The sequence below is a fragment of the Mytilus galloprovincialis genome, chromosome 14 (genome assembly GCF_965363235.1).
Source record: "Mytilus galloprovincialis chromosome 14, xbMytGall1.hap1.1, whole genome shotgun sequence".
Classification (NCBI taxonomy): Eukaryota; Metazoa; Mollusca; class Bivalvia; order Mytilida; family Mytilidae; genus Mytilus; species Mytilus galloprovincialis.
Window position 1 is genome coordinate 3,083,915 of NC_134851.1, and position 16,279 is coordinate 3,100,193.

The 16,279-nt window shown below is 33.8% G+C and overlaps 1 protein-coding gene across 1 annotated transcript; it reads right to left on the bottom strand.

Moving 5' to 3' along the window:
- Positions 1-678: 678 nt before the first annotated feature.
- On the bottom strand, positions 679-7,668 carry LOC143058386 (uncharacterized). Its single transcript, XM_076231884.1, has 6 exons — positions 7,564-7,668; positions 5,251-5,421; positions 4,514-4,618; positions 2,578-2,682; positions 1,436-1,552; positions 679-744 (listed from the first exon to the last, which is right to left on the bottom strand). Exons 1-6 carry the CDS (start codon positions 7,598-7,600, stop codon positions 728-730), a joined length of 552 nt encoding a protein of 183 aa, XP_076087999.1. The 5' UTR covers positions 7,601-7,668; the 3' UTR covers positions 679-727.
- Positions 7,669-16,279: the final 8,611 nt, after the last annotated feature.

Genomic DNA, 16,279 nt, shown 5'->3' on the forward strand with positions numbered 1-16,279 from the left:
CTTACTTCCTAAAGCAAAGACACCTGATATTTGACAGCCAGGTTTCAATAAGCTCTCAGAAAATGTAGAACTTATTTGGGCGTACCAGTCATTTATCTTCTCAAAAGCAATTTTCGCAAGTTAAAATTTAATTAAAACTATATTAATATTTACAGAAGTCGTATCATAACTTCATTACATTCCGATGTTGGAAAAAAGAAGCCCACTATAAGATAGAAAAATTTAGAACAACAGTTAGGAGTGAGTTACTTGTATTGGAACTTCAGCAAGTTTATACAATTTATACATGAAAACTGAATATATATCCCTGGTGAAGGGGTCTTGAATTTGTCACAGTCATTTCTGACTTCTTTATTTTATATGTATTTTTCTCTGACCTCATTCTTCCCCTATTGTTACCTTCCTTTTTATTTAAAGCTTCATTTTTCGCGATCCTTTATTTTTGGGACATTTTTTTCTCTTTTCGCTATGCACTGTCAATTGTTCTATGTTCAGTTAACCCTCACCAAGACTTCCATATATATTCACTTGCACATTTTTGTTACGCTGGTTTAAGAACACTGAATTGCATACTTATGCTAATATAAAGAAAAATGATCCGAATAGAAAAAAAATATTTCCAGTTTATTTAATCAAATCTGTTTAGTCCTGCCTCACAATGATCAACAAATACACATATTTTACACAATCTTTATTCAAGAGTTTTGATGTTATGACACAGTACTGATTAACGACCACCGGCATCTGAAAAAGAAAAGAACGTTCATTCATATATATATATATATATATGTAGGTATTCAGATAATTATATAAGCGGGGGAAATATATAAAAATAAAAACTACCTGTAGTCGATTATTGATGTTCTTATTACGGTTGTAGGTAGCACGGAAGTATTTCCTGGACCATAGGAATAATTATAGCCTTTTAGGGAGCTACCATTTGATTTTTATGGGGGGGGGGGGGGGCTAGGATGAAAAATTTTGTCCTGCCTTTTTATTTTTCACTCTGTTCGGTCCTGCTTTTTTTTTTTGCAAGTGTCTCATCCTGCCTTTTTTTTTACTCAAAACTCCTGTCCTGCCTATTTTTTTCCAATTTCATCTTTCATATTGTTTCTACACCTGATTTATCTCTCATTTCGGGAAAATATGTTCAGTAGATATTGTATTTTTTGTCCAATCACACTGTTCAGATTTAAGTGGGTACAATAGAGCAACCTAAATTGTCGTTTGAAATTCACTTCAAATGATTTGTTTGGGTTTATACATTAGTTGCGGATATTGTCAACGTTTTTGTAGCTTTTAATACTTTATACTTCAACAACTATTGAATGATCCTTTTCTTGGTTTATTGTACAAAAAAGTGTTAAAGCAGCTGAATTTGAAAAAAAACGGACTTGCGTACAATAATTTTTTTCATAATTAACCAAACACTTACGACTATTGTCATGACATGCGCATTTCATGTTTACACAATCGTAATCTCGACCAGCACAGTCTAGACCTGCGCAGTCAGACTTTTGACCACAGTGAGAACCAACATGGACAGCTCTCTCTAAAAATAGAGAAATATTACAATATAAAATACATTTATTCAGAATTTATATTATTTATATTTTTAAACTTGATATATTTATGTTAGTTACCAACCACTCAAATACAGATATTTAAGTATGAATTGAATTGAATTGAATTGGGGTCGCAAAATAAATTAAAATAAGTTTCCATTATGCTCTAAAAAAAATAGTTGAAACTTTTGCATGCAGGTCAGTAGAAAAATCTCAAGTGTTTATGCAACATTACAGATGGCGTATCGCCTTCGTTTGGGCCGCAATTAACAGGCTTGGCCGATTCGACAAATACTTCTAAATTCCCTGCATTAAAAGCGAATAATGATACTCTTTACAGAAATTGTATCTTCTATAAATATGATATGTATCTTACGTAAATATATTATTAATAAGTTGTCCTCCCGAGTAAATTGAAATTGCTTTATTGACTTGTATATATTGTGTTAATTAATATGGATCCCTTATATTTAATTTGGTGATGACAATTCAGGTATGTATAACAGATTGGTAACTTGCGATTGCCTTAAAGTTTCTCATCTTTTATTAGAGTTACCTAGAGTTGCATAGAGTTTTACTGTACGCATTGTTGTGTGTTTGTTTTTTCTACATTGGCTAGAGATATAGGGGAAGGTTGAGATCTCACAAAACATGTCTAACACTGCTGCATTTTTTGCGCATGTCCCAACTCAGGAGCCTCTGGTTTTTGTTAGTCTTCTATGATTTTTTATTTTAGTTTCTTTTATATATTTCGGAGTTTAGTATGGCGTCTATTATCACTTAACTCGTACACATTTTTGTTAAGGGGCCAGCTGAAGCACGCCTCCGGGTGCAGGCTTTTTTCGCTGCATTAAAGACTCATTGGTGGCCTTCGGCTGCTATCTGCTCTTTGGTCGGGTTGTTATCTCTTTTACACCTTCCCCATTTCCATTCTCAAATTTATAGAACCTATTGTTGATCCGAAGTACTTTATATTGGGGCTTTATGATTTAAACTGCTTAATGATACTCACTTCCGACTGTATGGTCTCCGCAGTCACAGTGCCCATGGGAATTGCAGACACCATTTTGTCCATCGGGACAGGAGCACTGATGTCCGTTATGACAATCGGCTCGTTCTGAAAAAAAAAAAAACAACTAGCAAAGTTATAAATTCCGACGGAAATTCAATATTTCATGTTATTATTGAATTAATCAACACACAATTTATACTGATATGGCTTTTTATGCATGCAAGGCCTAACGGTGACCCATAGTTACTAACTTGCATGTCGTTTGAACTCATTTGATAGGTAGGTGTTTCATTGGTAATGGGTAACATATGTTTTTGAGTAAATCTTCCTTCTTACCATGAGATTGCGTAGCATATGACACGGTATTATAATAACAAATTATAATTTCTTTATGTTAATGCAGTACGTTTGCTCTTTTGTTTTGCAAAGAAATGCGATTGAACAATTAATAGCAAAACAACCGTTGTACTTTTCTTACATGACATGGTTTTTTTTTTCTTTCTCCACGTTGGATAGGTATTGAATTTGTTAAATTTTTAGATAATGAAATTCCATTTCAAAATATACGAATTCAATTTTAATATTTTTAACTATTTCATTTCATTTAAAAGTTCTCTATTGTTACACAGATACGTATGAGTATGTTTTCGGAAATATCTCTCCAGTGGATTATCTCAGTGGCGGATCTGGTGGTTGGGGGGGGGGGGGGTATTCCGGGGGTCGGAACCCCCCCCCCTTTTTGTCGATCAATGCATTTGAATGGGGGCATATAGTTGGAACCCCCCTTTTTATCCTGGGATAGGACCCCCTTTTTTTTTTAGCTCACCTGGCCCAAAGGCCCAAGTGAGCTTTTCTCATCACTTGGCGTCCGTCATCCGTCGTCGTTCACTTTTACAAAATGTTCTCCTCTGAAACTACGTGGCCAAATTTTACCAAACTTGGCCACAGTCATCATTGGTGTATTTTATTTAAAAAATTTGTCCGGTGACCTGGCCAACCAACCAAGATGGCCGCCATGGCTAAAAATAGAACATAGGGGTATGATTTTGGCTAATAACTCTGAAATTAAAGCATTTACAGCAAATCTGACTAGGTGAAATTGTTTATCAAGTCAAGATATATCTGCCCTGAAATTTTCAGATGAAATAGACAACTGGTTAATCAAGGATGATTCCAAGTGTTTACAAATGGGTCCCTTGAATATCAAATTGGGAATTTTTATCCCAATTGGGAATTTTTTATGCATACAATATAAGACGAAATAATACATCATTTTCCTGTAAAAACAGAAAATGAATATTAAGTTAATTTCTTCTGTACACTGATTGAAAAAATTATTGGATTCAGACCAGGGAAGTTGTATTACATGAATATCATTGCATATGATGCACTACCATCTTAACTTTGGTAAACGAGGCCTATTACAAAAAACATATATACCACAAGTACCAGCTAACATAAACCTATGGCAGGCCGTTTAGCTATTTATTCGAATTTCAAATTATTTCATTATATTGTCTTGAATACTATTATAGATAGAGATAAACTGTAAACAGCAATAATGTTCAGCAAAGAAGATCTACAAATAAATCAACATGACCAAAGTGGTCAGTTGACCCTTTTAGGAGTTATTGCCCTTTATAGTCAATTTTTAACAATTTTTATTCATAGGTAAAGTTTTGTAAATTTTTACAAAATATTTTCCTCTGTAACTAATGGGCCAAGTTTATTATAGATAGAGAAAATTGTAAGTAGCAAGAATGTTCAGTAAAGTAAGATATAAAAACACATCACCATCACCAAAACACAATTTTGTCATGAATCCATCTGTGTCCTTTGTTTAATATGCACATAGACCAATGTGAGCGACACAGGCTCTTAAGAGCCTCTAGTTTTTAAATGGCTGGATCCGCCCCTGGATCCTATCCCAACTTACTTCCTACTGGATGGTCTCCACATTCACAATGTCCCTGGGCATTACATACACCATTTTGTCCATCGGGACATGCGCACTGGTGTCCGTTATGACAAGCGGCACGTTCTGAAAATCAATGCAAATATGGTATGAAGACAAGCTTCAATAGACTATACGAACAAGTTTTTAGTTCGTGTTAGATCCATGAAACGCACAATGTTATTTTTAACAAATTGTTATTCTCCTACATTTTTCAAGATCAAAAAATAATAAAGCTATAAAGCAGAACTATAAGACGTGAGTTATCTCATCTGAGATTATAAAATTCACTGCAGAATTCATGCAAGCTCTTTTTTTTTAAAGTCTAAGCTTGCATTTTATGGGAAAGACTTAAAAAAATATTATAATTCTTTTAAACCAAGACAATTCAACGTAAACAAAATTTAGGTTGCAACTCTTGTAGTAACATTAACGGTACCAATTTTTCTGCACCAGATGCGCATTTCGACAAAACATGTCTCTTCAGTGATGCTCGTGGCCAAAATATGTAAAATCCAAAGCTTATATAAAAGATGTAGAGCTATAATCCAAAAGTTCCAAAAAGTATAGCCAAATCCGTGAAAGGAATCAGAGCTTTGCATGTAGCTGATGCAATAATTAAGTCTAGAATATACGTGATAAATGAAATACATTTTGGGCGAAGTGGTATATATACATTAAAATAATCCGGGCAAAAATTTTGTTAAAAGACTACTTACTGGCAGTTACGGGTCGACAGTAACATAAGTTATCTTGTAAGTTACAATATCCGGTTGTATTGGTTACACATCCGCTACAGTCAGCATCGTGAGTGCATTGTTTGTTGTCCGGATGTGGGTGATGCGGTGGGTGGTGATTTCCTCCGCCAGTGTGCTGGGCACACACGAAAACTGCAAACAAATAGTTTCGGATATAATAGATATTTGATTTTGATATATGTATACATTGCACCGCATAACTATTGAGAATGTCAGGAGTAAGAGTCTCTATGAGGGGTCCTTCATTTCTGTATTCTTAAATTTTTAAAATTATTTCTCTTTTTATGCCCCATTTATGGGCATAATGTTTTCTGGTCTGTGCGGCCGTTCGTTCGTCCGTCCGTCCGTCCTTCCGTCTGTCCTTCTTCAAGTTTAAGTTTTTGGTCGAGGTAGTTTTTGATGAAGTTAAAGTTCAATCAACTTTAAACTTAGTAAACATGTTCCCTATGATATGAGTTTCCTAATTTTAATGCCAAATTAGAGTTTATTCTATTTTCACGGTCCACTGAACATAGAAAATTATAGTGCGTGTACATTCTTGTTTTGTATGTTTCACGGACTAGTCTCTTTTATTTATTTCTTGGCCTATTTTCCCCTAACCATGGCCTATAACACTGTACTAACTTTTCTGTTTACTCTTTCCATACCTCAAATATATTGTATTGTATATGTACTCATTGTTACGGAGCTCTTCTTTTGTAGTTATAAATCAACAGCAAAAAGAACTGAAGAACTGAATTCAAATAATTCGTCTTTCACATGGTCGATTTACTCTGCAGAACTTAGCTATAGGGTTTACCTTAAATTTTTTTATCTTGAAAATGCTTGAAACATTTGTAACTGAACGTTTAGTAGATTCAATCAATCAATCAATAAAGCAACAGAACCAGTGGTAAATTCTGCCTTTTCTGACAAAGAACCATCTACACTTTTTAAAAACCGCAATGTGATTTTTTAAACAGGCATTAATACATTGTCTCCAAAATTTAATTTCGTTTGGATCACTACTATTTAGCGTCAAACTACGCTTCTAAATAGACATGTTAACAGTTTTCAGGGGTAAAAATTTCAACTTGCGGGTACGAATTCCAGTATTTTTGTCAGATATAAGAACAATAACTCTAAAACAAATTGATAACTTCTATAGCTGTATAAGTTTCTGCTTTATTCATTAAGATCTACAAATAGGTCAACATGACTAAAATTGTCAGTTGACCCCTTAAGGAGTTACTGCCCTTCTAAATCAATTTTTAACAAGTTTTCGTAAATTTTTGTAATCTTTTACAAAAATCTTCTCTTAAACTACTGAGACAAATTTAACCAAACTTGGCCACAATCATCATTAGGGTATTTAGTTTAAAAGATGTATCTGTTGAACCTGCCCGCGAATCAAGATGGCCGACATACATAGTAGCTAAACATAGTACATAGTGGTAAAATGCAGTTTTTGGCTCATATCTCTGAAACCAAAGCAGTTAGATGCAGATCTGACGGGGTAAAATTATTCATTAGGTCAAGATCTAACTGTCCTGAAATTTTCAGATCAATAAGACTACCCGTTGTTGGGTTGCTGCCCCAGAATTGGTAATATTAAGAAAATTTTGCAGCTTTTGGTTATTATCTTCAATATTATTATAGATAGATATAAGCTGTAAACAACATTAATCCCGTACCAGCCTGTAATGTACAACAAAGGAAGATCTACAAATAAGTCAACATGACCAAAATGGTCAATTGATCGGTTAAGGAGTTATTGCACTTTATAAACAATTTTTTAACAATTTTCATAAATTTTGTAGGCGAGTTGGAACTTTAGTTCTTAATAACTCCACAATTTATGAACCGAAAATGTTATAAAAAAGTAAAAATTAGATCACAAAAATACTGAACTCCGAGGAAAATTCAAAACGGAAAGTCCCATATCAAATGGCTAAACCAAAATACCAAAAACATCAAACGAATGGATAACAACTTTTATATTCCTGACTTGGTAATGGCAATCTTTTTATGTAGAAAATGGTTGTTAAAACTGGTTTTATAGCTTGCGAAACTTATAAATCATATGTCAGTACCGAAACAAAAAGAAAGGATTGGTCCTTTGAATTTCGTGTCTCCCTTAATCATTGTTAACAGTAGAATAGAAAAAAGGATCCTCGAATAAAATCTATAAAATCAGAAGTATAAATAATATCAATATTTTTTTTTTCTGTTTGAATGAAAGCAATGAATTTACAATCCTTTGCAGACAAAGCTAGAGCGTTAACGTATACATACCAACAAAGCAAGCGAAAACTACAGCCTTAATCATCATGAATAATCTACTTTGCTGTCTGAAGATTAATGCCTAATTTCTTTTCAAGAACCTCATATATACATCGAGGAAAAAGATTGTAATGAGGAGCCGAACCGGGTTTTCTGTAAAAAGTATTTGTTACAAAATTTATTATCTGTTTATTTAGATTTTTTTTGATATAAAAAAGACACAAACTACTTGTAAAAAGTGAACTCATTGAAATCGTATGTCAATTACACCAACATTTCCTTCGAAATAAAATATCCCCATTAGATACCTTAAAACAAACTGAAGGAAATACATTTATTCGTGACATAATTTTCAATCTGAGGCCAAAGTTTTCCATAATTGGCCTACTTTTATTTCCAAACTTTGGATCCAGACTTTCACAGGCCAAAGTGTTCAATCATTGGACTACTTTTATTTCCAAACTTTGGACACAAACCAAATACCATATATGATCTTATATTAGGACAGACAAATGACGAATTAAAATAAAATCAATGTCTTGTCCTCAATCAAACGACGAATAAAAATAAAAACAATGACGTTACGCGCGATGTTCGTACATGTAAGCGTAGCACAACGTCGCGAATATTTCGTAACGTTCAAACCAAAAATTCGACTGAAAAGTTGTGCGACATTTTTGTAAGACTCCGCAAAATCGACGGTGCTTCTTAACTACTTATTGAAAATTGATGTATTTTAGTATTTTGAAAAATTAAGAAAATAACATTTTATAAAATCACATAATTCTACCATTATAAGAGCACTGATCAGCAAACAATTGACGTACATTTGAGTTGAGTTCGTTTTTACGTCAAAAAATGGCGGTGCGACAACCTTGTAAGCCTTTGAAAAATCGCTCATAAATTACCATATATCATTTTTCACTATATTTGTCTTAAAACTCATAAAATTAAGCAAATAAACACTGATGTAGTAAATACAAATACTAAACGTTTTCCATTTTAGAAAAATGTTTTTTGATTCTCAAATCTGGACTCCCAATTTTTTCCCCGTAAGACAGATTTGCCCTTATAGTATGGAATGCTTTTTTTTCTATGACGCCATCATAACGTCATAAAAAGTGCATTTAAGACTGGAGGAACCTTTCTGTTAAATAATGGAAAAAAACGTTTTTCAAAATATTAAATAGTTTAGACGAAAATCATAGTTTAGTGGTTACAAAAAATGAAATATGTTACGCGGGACAACCTAAAAATAGCCGTTTTTAAAAATGAAGCTTGTCGCATGCAGCATAAAACATAGTTTCAACTTTCAACAATTATTTTTTTTATTTTAATTTTAAAAAACATTATTTTTTAAAATACGTACAATAGCAATGAATATGATATCACAAATTTATATATTTTGGACTTGTATCTTGCCAACTACATCGATTTTCCAATGAGGTATGAACATCGCGCGTAACGTCAATGTATTATCCCCAAATAAAATAAAAACAATGTGTTATCCCCAAATCACATTACAAATAAAATAAAAACATTGTGTTATCCTCAACCACCTGACAAATAAATATAAAAGACAATTTGTTTCTTTTTTATTCGTTATAATATGTTGGATTTTTTATTCGCATGACGAATAAAAAAGCCATTTGTTAGAAACTATTATATTTACAAACAAATTAGACCGTTGGTTTTCCTGTTTGAATTGTTTTACACTAGTCAATTTTATGCCCTTTATAGCTTGTTGGTCGGTGTGAGCTAAGGCTCCGTGCTGAAGGCCGTACATTGACCTATAATGGTTTACTTTTATAAATTGTTATTTGGATGGAGAGTTGTCTCATTGGCACTCATACCACATCTTCCTACATGTATATCTATTTTATAATTACATCACTTATTTACAGACACATTGACAATAAAATGAAATTTCATAACTTATTTATTACACGTAATTCTGAATTGAATATTTCGTTTAAAGACAGAAAGCAGATTCCGATGGCATAAAGGAATAACAGAGACAATGTCAACACAAGAGCACCCCCCCCCCCCCCCAAAAAACAAACAAACCCAACACTTTCAATGGTAAACACAGTCGTACAACAATAGATGGGTTTCTTAACAATATGTCAAGCTAAACTGAAATTCGCCCAGATATATTAATGAATATAAAAGACTAACCATCATAAGTCATAGTCTCTCATAACTCTTTTCAAAGTGGCTTTTGTATGTTTTATGATATGTTGTTTTATTAACTGTTTGTATGTTTTATATAATGAAGAGGTGAGAGTTAAATTAAATATTGGCTTGTCTTGTCTTTTCTACGTTTGCCATGAACGCTAAATATCACGTGATTTATCAAAAGACAATATCATATGACGAAGTACATTCAGACTAACACCTCATGGGGTTTCTGACTTTGGACAGACATTTTACTGATTTTGTATTTACATTGTGTCATAAAATAGATCATTTTTTTTTCGTTCAGTTTCTGTTTACTTGTGTTAATATGTCTTTTGATGGAGTTAAGCCATTTCAATTGATATTTTATAGCGTCTTTCTATGTTGTAATGTTACACTATTGGGTGAATATTGGTACCTATAAACAAAATTTAAACCTTTAAACCCGCTGCATTTGTTTATATATTTAGACCGATGGTTTTTCCGTTTGAATGGTTTTGCACTAGTCATTATTTGGGGCCCTTTATATCTTGATGTTCGGTGTTTAAACCTATAATGTTTTTTTTTCTTTTCTTTTGTAAAGTGTGACTTCAGGGGCGAATTTAGAGTTATTTTCAGGGGACCCCCCCCTCCCGTTTGTGAGAAAAATTTGGTTGATTATATAGAGAATCACAAAAGCATGAATAGAGCGGGCCCCCCTCTTAGGCAGTCAGTGGGCCTTCTCTTACTAACATTTCTGTATCCGCCACTGGACTTGGATGAAGAGTTATCTCATTGGCACTCATACCACATATTCTTGTATATATGTATGAATTAAAACATTACTGAATATTCTTGAAATATATCAATGAAAATACGGTCCTATATGCAGGTGATTTTTATAATATTTGCATTGCACAATGTTTTTTTCTCTGAATTGCTTTATTAGGTCTTTACACGTCATCCATGAGATGTGTACAAATTGAGATTTCAGTCTTGGAAAATGAGTGTTGTTTGTTGTTATTGAATTTAAACAAACTTTCATTCGATGTCAGTATCTCTGAATAATTTTCAATGTCTTAAATCTTATTTGTAAGTTTCATGTGCTTTCTGTCGATCTGATGTCAATCCAAAAATAAGAAGATGTGATATGATTGCCAATGACAACTCTATACACCGGAAATCAAATGCTGGGCGTATAATTTGATAACTATTTATGCCACCGTACGGTCTTCAATATTGGGAAGAGCCCATACCGCACAGAAAGTTATAAAACTGACTGCTTTTCGACATCTTTATTTCCCTAGGAGTTACAATTGAAGAAAATATGTTGGTCCTCACTATTATTTCTATTGCAAAATTCAAAGCTGGCGTCTTTAGTTAATTTTTGACGATGGTCAAAACCTTCGGACCATTACTTTTCCGGACAACTCTGTAAAAAGGCTGCGAAATGACGAAATAAAAAAAAATCAAACAAAAGAAAAAAATGGCCTGGTTGATGTATACAAAATAATACACGAAAAACACATTTGATATACTGCCTCAAACGACAACCTGTGAATTACGGGCGCATGCATGACTTGGAAAAGGCACATACAGAATGTGGTGGGGTTAAACATTATTGTTGACACCAAAATCTCAGTCCCATATTCTGGTGTAACAGTAAAACATAAGATCACCCTTTACACATCATGTATAGAAAACTTCATCAGCTCTTTTTACAGTGTAATTTCATCCTACGTCACAAATACAACACTATTGAATAAAAAAGTAACAAAATCGTGTTTCATTTCATTCAGATACTCTTGTAATAAAATATATCTTTAACATACGCACAGACAACTTTTTCAAAATAAGATATCTTAATGAACCAGTTCAATAGTGACGTTGTATGTCTAAATGAGATATAAAAAACTTCTTACAGTTTTTGTCCATCTAAATGATGGACCTGCACCGTTTGGGTTACGTAAATGTTTTTTTTTTACAGAGAATTGGTGTGCAATACTCATTTAATTCAGTCAAATTGTAGTAATGTTAAACATTGGTCCATTCATTTATTGCGTGCGATTCAGATACAAGCATGGGTATTACCGAATCACAGAGGTCTCGAAAAGCTGCATGTGGTACCTTCACTGTGTCGGGGTATTTGTAGTCTATTTTTTTTTTTATTGCTGACCTGCATGTATAAGTGTTTAAATCTACGTCATTTGTCTCTGGTTGATACATGTAGTGGTCTCATTAGCAGATCACAACCTATGTATCTTTTTATTTTAATAAAAAAAGAAAGTTTAACAGATATATTAATTATACTTCTGTATTAAAGACGAAATATAAAGCTCAATTTCACAGGATTTTTAAGAAATAGTAAATCGAGATTTGTTTCTTTTATTAAACAGACAAAAGATATCCGGAAAATGTAGAAAAGTGGTTTCCATATACTCTATCTGTTCCTCCTGATCTAGCCTTAAAAATATACACTTTATCACCATTCCTTAGTTCAATGAGTGATGTGACTGTTTGCGCGCCGTATTTCGATTTAGCAACATATCCTCCTGTATATATAGAAATGATTGTTCTTGTTAAGCTGGAACTGAACTCCACGTTACCGTCAGCCATAATAGTGCAAGAGAATTTATATTCCTTTCTGTTTTGCAGTGTATATTCCAGTGCTAGAGCCGTATACTCCTCCGACATTGATCTTTGCATCATTGAACTTCACAATATCATTAATGCTAGCCAGAGTTTGATGTGTTTTTAATGATGCAAAAAATGTTGGTTTTGTTCTAGATCTAAAATAATAGAAAAACTGCTTAAGCAAGTTATGGTGGCTGGGACGTCTTCCTCCATCTTGGATTTTGAAGAAGCAGATATCTTTGGTCTAGATATTTGATGAAATGTGCAAATTTTGAGAGTTGTATGTAATTTATGTAAAATAATTTTGATATAAATGAAGAAAATTGTGTGTTTTATCATAATTACAGCTGTAATTTCTCAAAAACACCTTGTTTGTGTTTGATTAGATTTCTTTCAACTTTGCCAAATAACGGGAAATAACTCAGTTAAAGTAATTTTTATAATAGAAAGTGTTATGAATTTACCTATTTTGATATGTAGCAAGAAAACAAGTTCGGTGACCCCATTTTTTTCTTCTTTTTCTTATTTGAAAGCATGTTATAAGAGCAATCTTCTCATATTTTATCTTAAAGTTCTGATAGTACGTTTTCTTTTTATCACACAAAATTTGATTTTCCATGCATAATCTATACAAAATCTGTCAATTTCGCACAACCTGCAGCGTGAAAAAAGTCCGGTGACCCATACTTTTTAATATATTTTTGAAAAAAGCATTACAAAAAAATCATTTTGACAAGTTATCAAAAAATTCTATCAATTTTAATTAAGACTCCCTATCCACCTTAAACTAGGGTCTGAACGGGATTTAAAGATCAGATATTGAATATAGTAGCATTACTCGTTTCCGATATTTTATGTGTGCCCTGGGTTGGTATATTGCGATTACTTTCATTATTATAATTTTGATCAAACTGATGGCATTTGAATATTTCGTCCTTGTAAAATTTCGATTATTTAGAAGTAAGGTTAATGCTATACTTGATTTGTTTGAAGTTTTTATTTATTTGTAAATGCATTAATGTTGTTAAAACAAATCCCCGCGACAACAGTTTGTATATTTTGATGTAACGAACAAAAGTGTCTCATAATTTTGTAATAGTTCTTAGCTTAACACACGAACATACCATTCTTCAAATTCGGAGTGGCTCTCATGATCATGTGCAGAAGGTCCTCCGTAACACCTGTTGTTTTTCCTAAAACAAAAAGCACCATATAATCTGACTGACCTAAAAGAGGGGCCGCTCCAGTCATGCTTCAGTGATTCCCGATATAATCAACCAAATTTTTCCCACAAAAAGGGGGCCCGGGCCCCCCTGGATCCGCCTATGTAACCGGTAGATAGTGGATTGGGATTGTTTCAAACAATGTTATGCAGCTATGTCCCTATCATAGTCAAGTAAGATATACTTTTAATAGCAATAACACTAACTATGTCACCTCTTGTTAGTTATCCCTGTGAATGATACAGCAACATAGCACTAACACAGTGTTCAGGTCTATGTCACCTATTGTCAGTTATCCCTGTGAATGATACAGCAACATAACACTAACACAGTGTTCAGGTCTATGTCACCTATTGTCAGTTATCCCTGTGAATGATACAGCCACATAGCACTAACACAGTGTTCAGGTCTATGTCACCTATTGTCAGTTATCCCTGTGAATGATACAGCCACATAGCACTAACACAGTGTTCAGGTCTATGTCACCTATTGTCATTTATCCCTGTGAATGATACAGCCACATAGCACTAACACAGTGTTCAGGTCTACGTCACCTCTTGACAGCTATCCCTGTGAATGATACAGCAACATAGCACTAACACAGTGTTCAGGTCTATGTCACCTCTTGACAGTTATCCCTGTGAATGATACAGCCACATAGCACTAACACAGTGTTCAGGTCTATGTCACCTCTTGTCAGTTATCCCTGTGAATGATACAGCCACATAGCACTAACACAGTGTCAAGGTCTATGTCACCTATTGTCAGTTATCCCTGTGAATGATACAGCCACATAGCACTAACACATTGTTCAGGTCTATGTCACCTATTGTCAGTTATCCCTGTGAATGATACAGCCACATAGCACTAACATAGTGTTCAGGTCTATGTCACCTCTTGTCAGTTATCCCTGTGAATGATACAGCCACATAGCACTAACACAGTGTCCAGGTCTATGTCACCTATTGTCAGTTAATGATACAGCCACATAGCACTAACACAGTGTTCAGGTCTATGTCACCTCTTGTCAGTTATCCCTGTGAATGATACAGCCACATAGCACTAACACAGTGTCCAGGTCTATGTCACCTCTTGTCAGTTATCCCTGTGAATGATACATGTAGCCACATAGCACTAACACAGTGTTCAGGTCTATGTCACCTCTTGTCAGTTATCCCTGTGAATGATACAGCCACATAGCACTAACACAGTGTTCAGGTCACCTCTTGTCAGTTATCCCTGTGAATGATACAGCCACATAGCACTAACACAGTGTTCAGGTCTATGTCGCCTATTGTCAGTTATCCTTGTGAATGATACAGCCACATAGCACTAACACAGTGTTCAGGTTTATATCACCTCTTGACAGTTATCCCTGTGAATGATACATGTAGCCACATAGCACTAACACAGTGTTCAGGTCTATGTCACATCTTGTCAGTTATCCCTGTGAATGATACAGCCACATAGCACTAACACAGTGTTCAGGTCACCTCTTGTCAGTTATCGCTGTGAATCATACAGCAACAATTATCAAAGCCAAAACCGCATAGTCAGCTATAAAAGGTCGCGAAATGACAACTGTAAAAGCAAAGAGCTGAATAGCTCTGAGGGGAAAGACGGCCCTTGTTTCTTTTCTTTTCCTTTTTTTTTTGGGGGGGGGGGGGTATCTTTTGATAGTCTTCATATAAAGAATGAAAAAAAAACCAGCTAGAAGATGTAGAAAGGTTGACAATATTGAAGTCAATTGTTGTTCAATCTTATTTCGTTTCCTTAGTTTAGCATTTAATTTGGACCAATGGAAGAGATCTGCATCTTCTAAGTCTAAACATTCGATTAAAGTTGATAGCTAATTATGTAAAATTCATCTGAATTCTGTCATTCAACAACAACTACAATGTTTTCTGAAATCTTAATTGTGTACCACTGAACTGTAGGCTAGGCCATTTCTATTTTTTTGTGACAGTACTCTAAGATTTTTATTTTTTTTTTTCTTAAGAAAGTTAGGACTGAAAAATCCATTCAGTTTTAAATTTTCATTGATGAAGTTCCCAGCTACAACTCTCATCACAGGGATACAGGTACTAATAAAAAACAAAATGATTGATTAAAACTTTGTGAAGCTTGTTTCCGAATCCTACATTTTAAGATATTAGTTAATTTCATTTTATTAGTTATAAATAGTTGGTGCAAGTTTAGGCTCCGTTATTTTGTGTTCCTTCATTTGCAGTTTCTGACATCTATACTATTAAACGAGAAGACCTCATTTTGTGTGTCGCATCTCTTCTTTCCACAATAAATTAATCAACACACCTCGGTGTCTTATAGGTACAGTTTTAAGTCAGATTAGCCCGGACTCCCGGTTTGCGTTTTTCTGTATACTTTGAACATACATATACAAAGAAAAAAGTGTATTTTCAGAATTCTATCTGCTATCATTTTCAACTATCCACGGCGGTCACAGAGTTTATTAAAAAGAGAGGGTCTGTATACTATATCACTGGCCACCATGGATCGATTAGTAAACTTAGAATTGAAAGTAAATACACTATACTTATATAGTAATGAATGTTCATAATATACAGATAAGCGCTAAAAATATTCATGTGAACTTTTGATACCCTTTCTGAAATTCTCCAGTCATTAAATCTTTTATAAAATTCATTGATTACAAAAATAAGAAGATGTGGTATGATTGCCATGTTGAGACAACT

What these genes read in the sequence shown, in the direction of transcription:
- LOC143058386 (XM_076231884.1), bottom strand. Translation starts at nt 7,600, where the DNA reads ATGATGATTAAGGCTGTAGTTTTCGCTTGCTTTGTTG. An exon ending in AGTTTTCGCTTGCTTTGTTG is followed by an intron (nt 5,422 to 7,563) that starts GTATGTATACGT and finishes ATTTGTTTGCAG; the next exon opens with TTTTCGTGTGTGCCCAGCAC. An exon ending in CTGTCGACCCGTAACTGCCA is followed by an intron (nt 4,619 to 5,250) that starts GTAAGTAGTCTT and finishes ATTGATTTTCAG; the next exon opens with AACGTGCCGCTTGTCATAAC.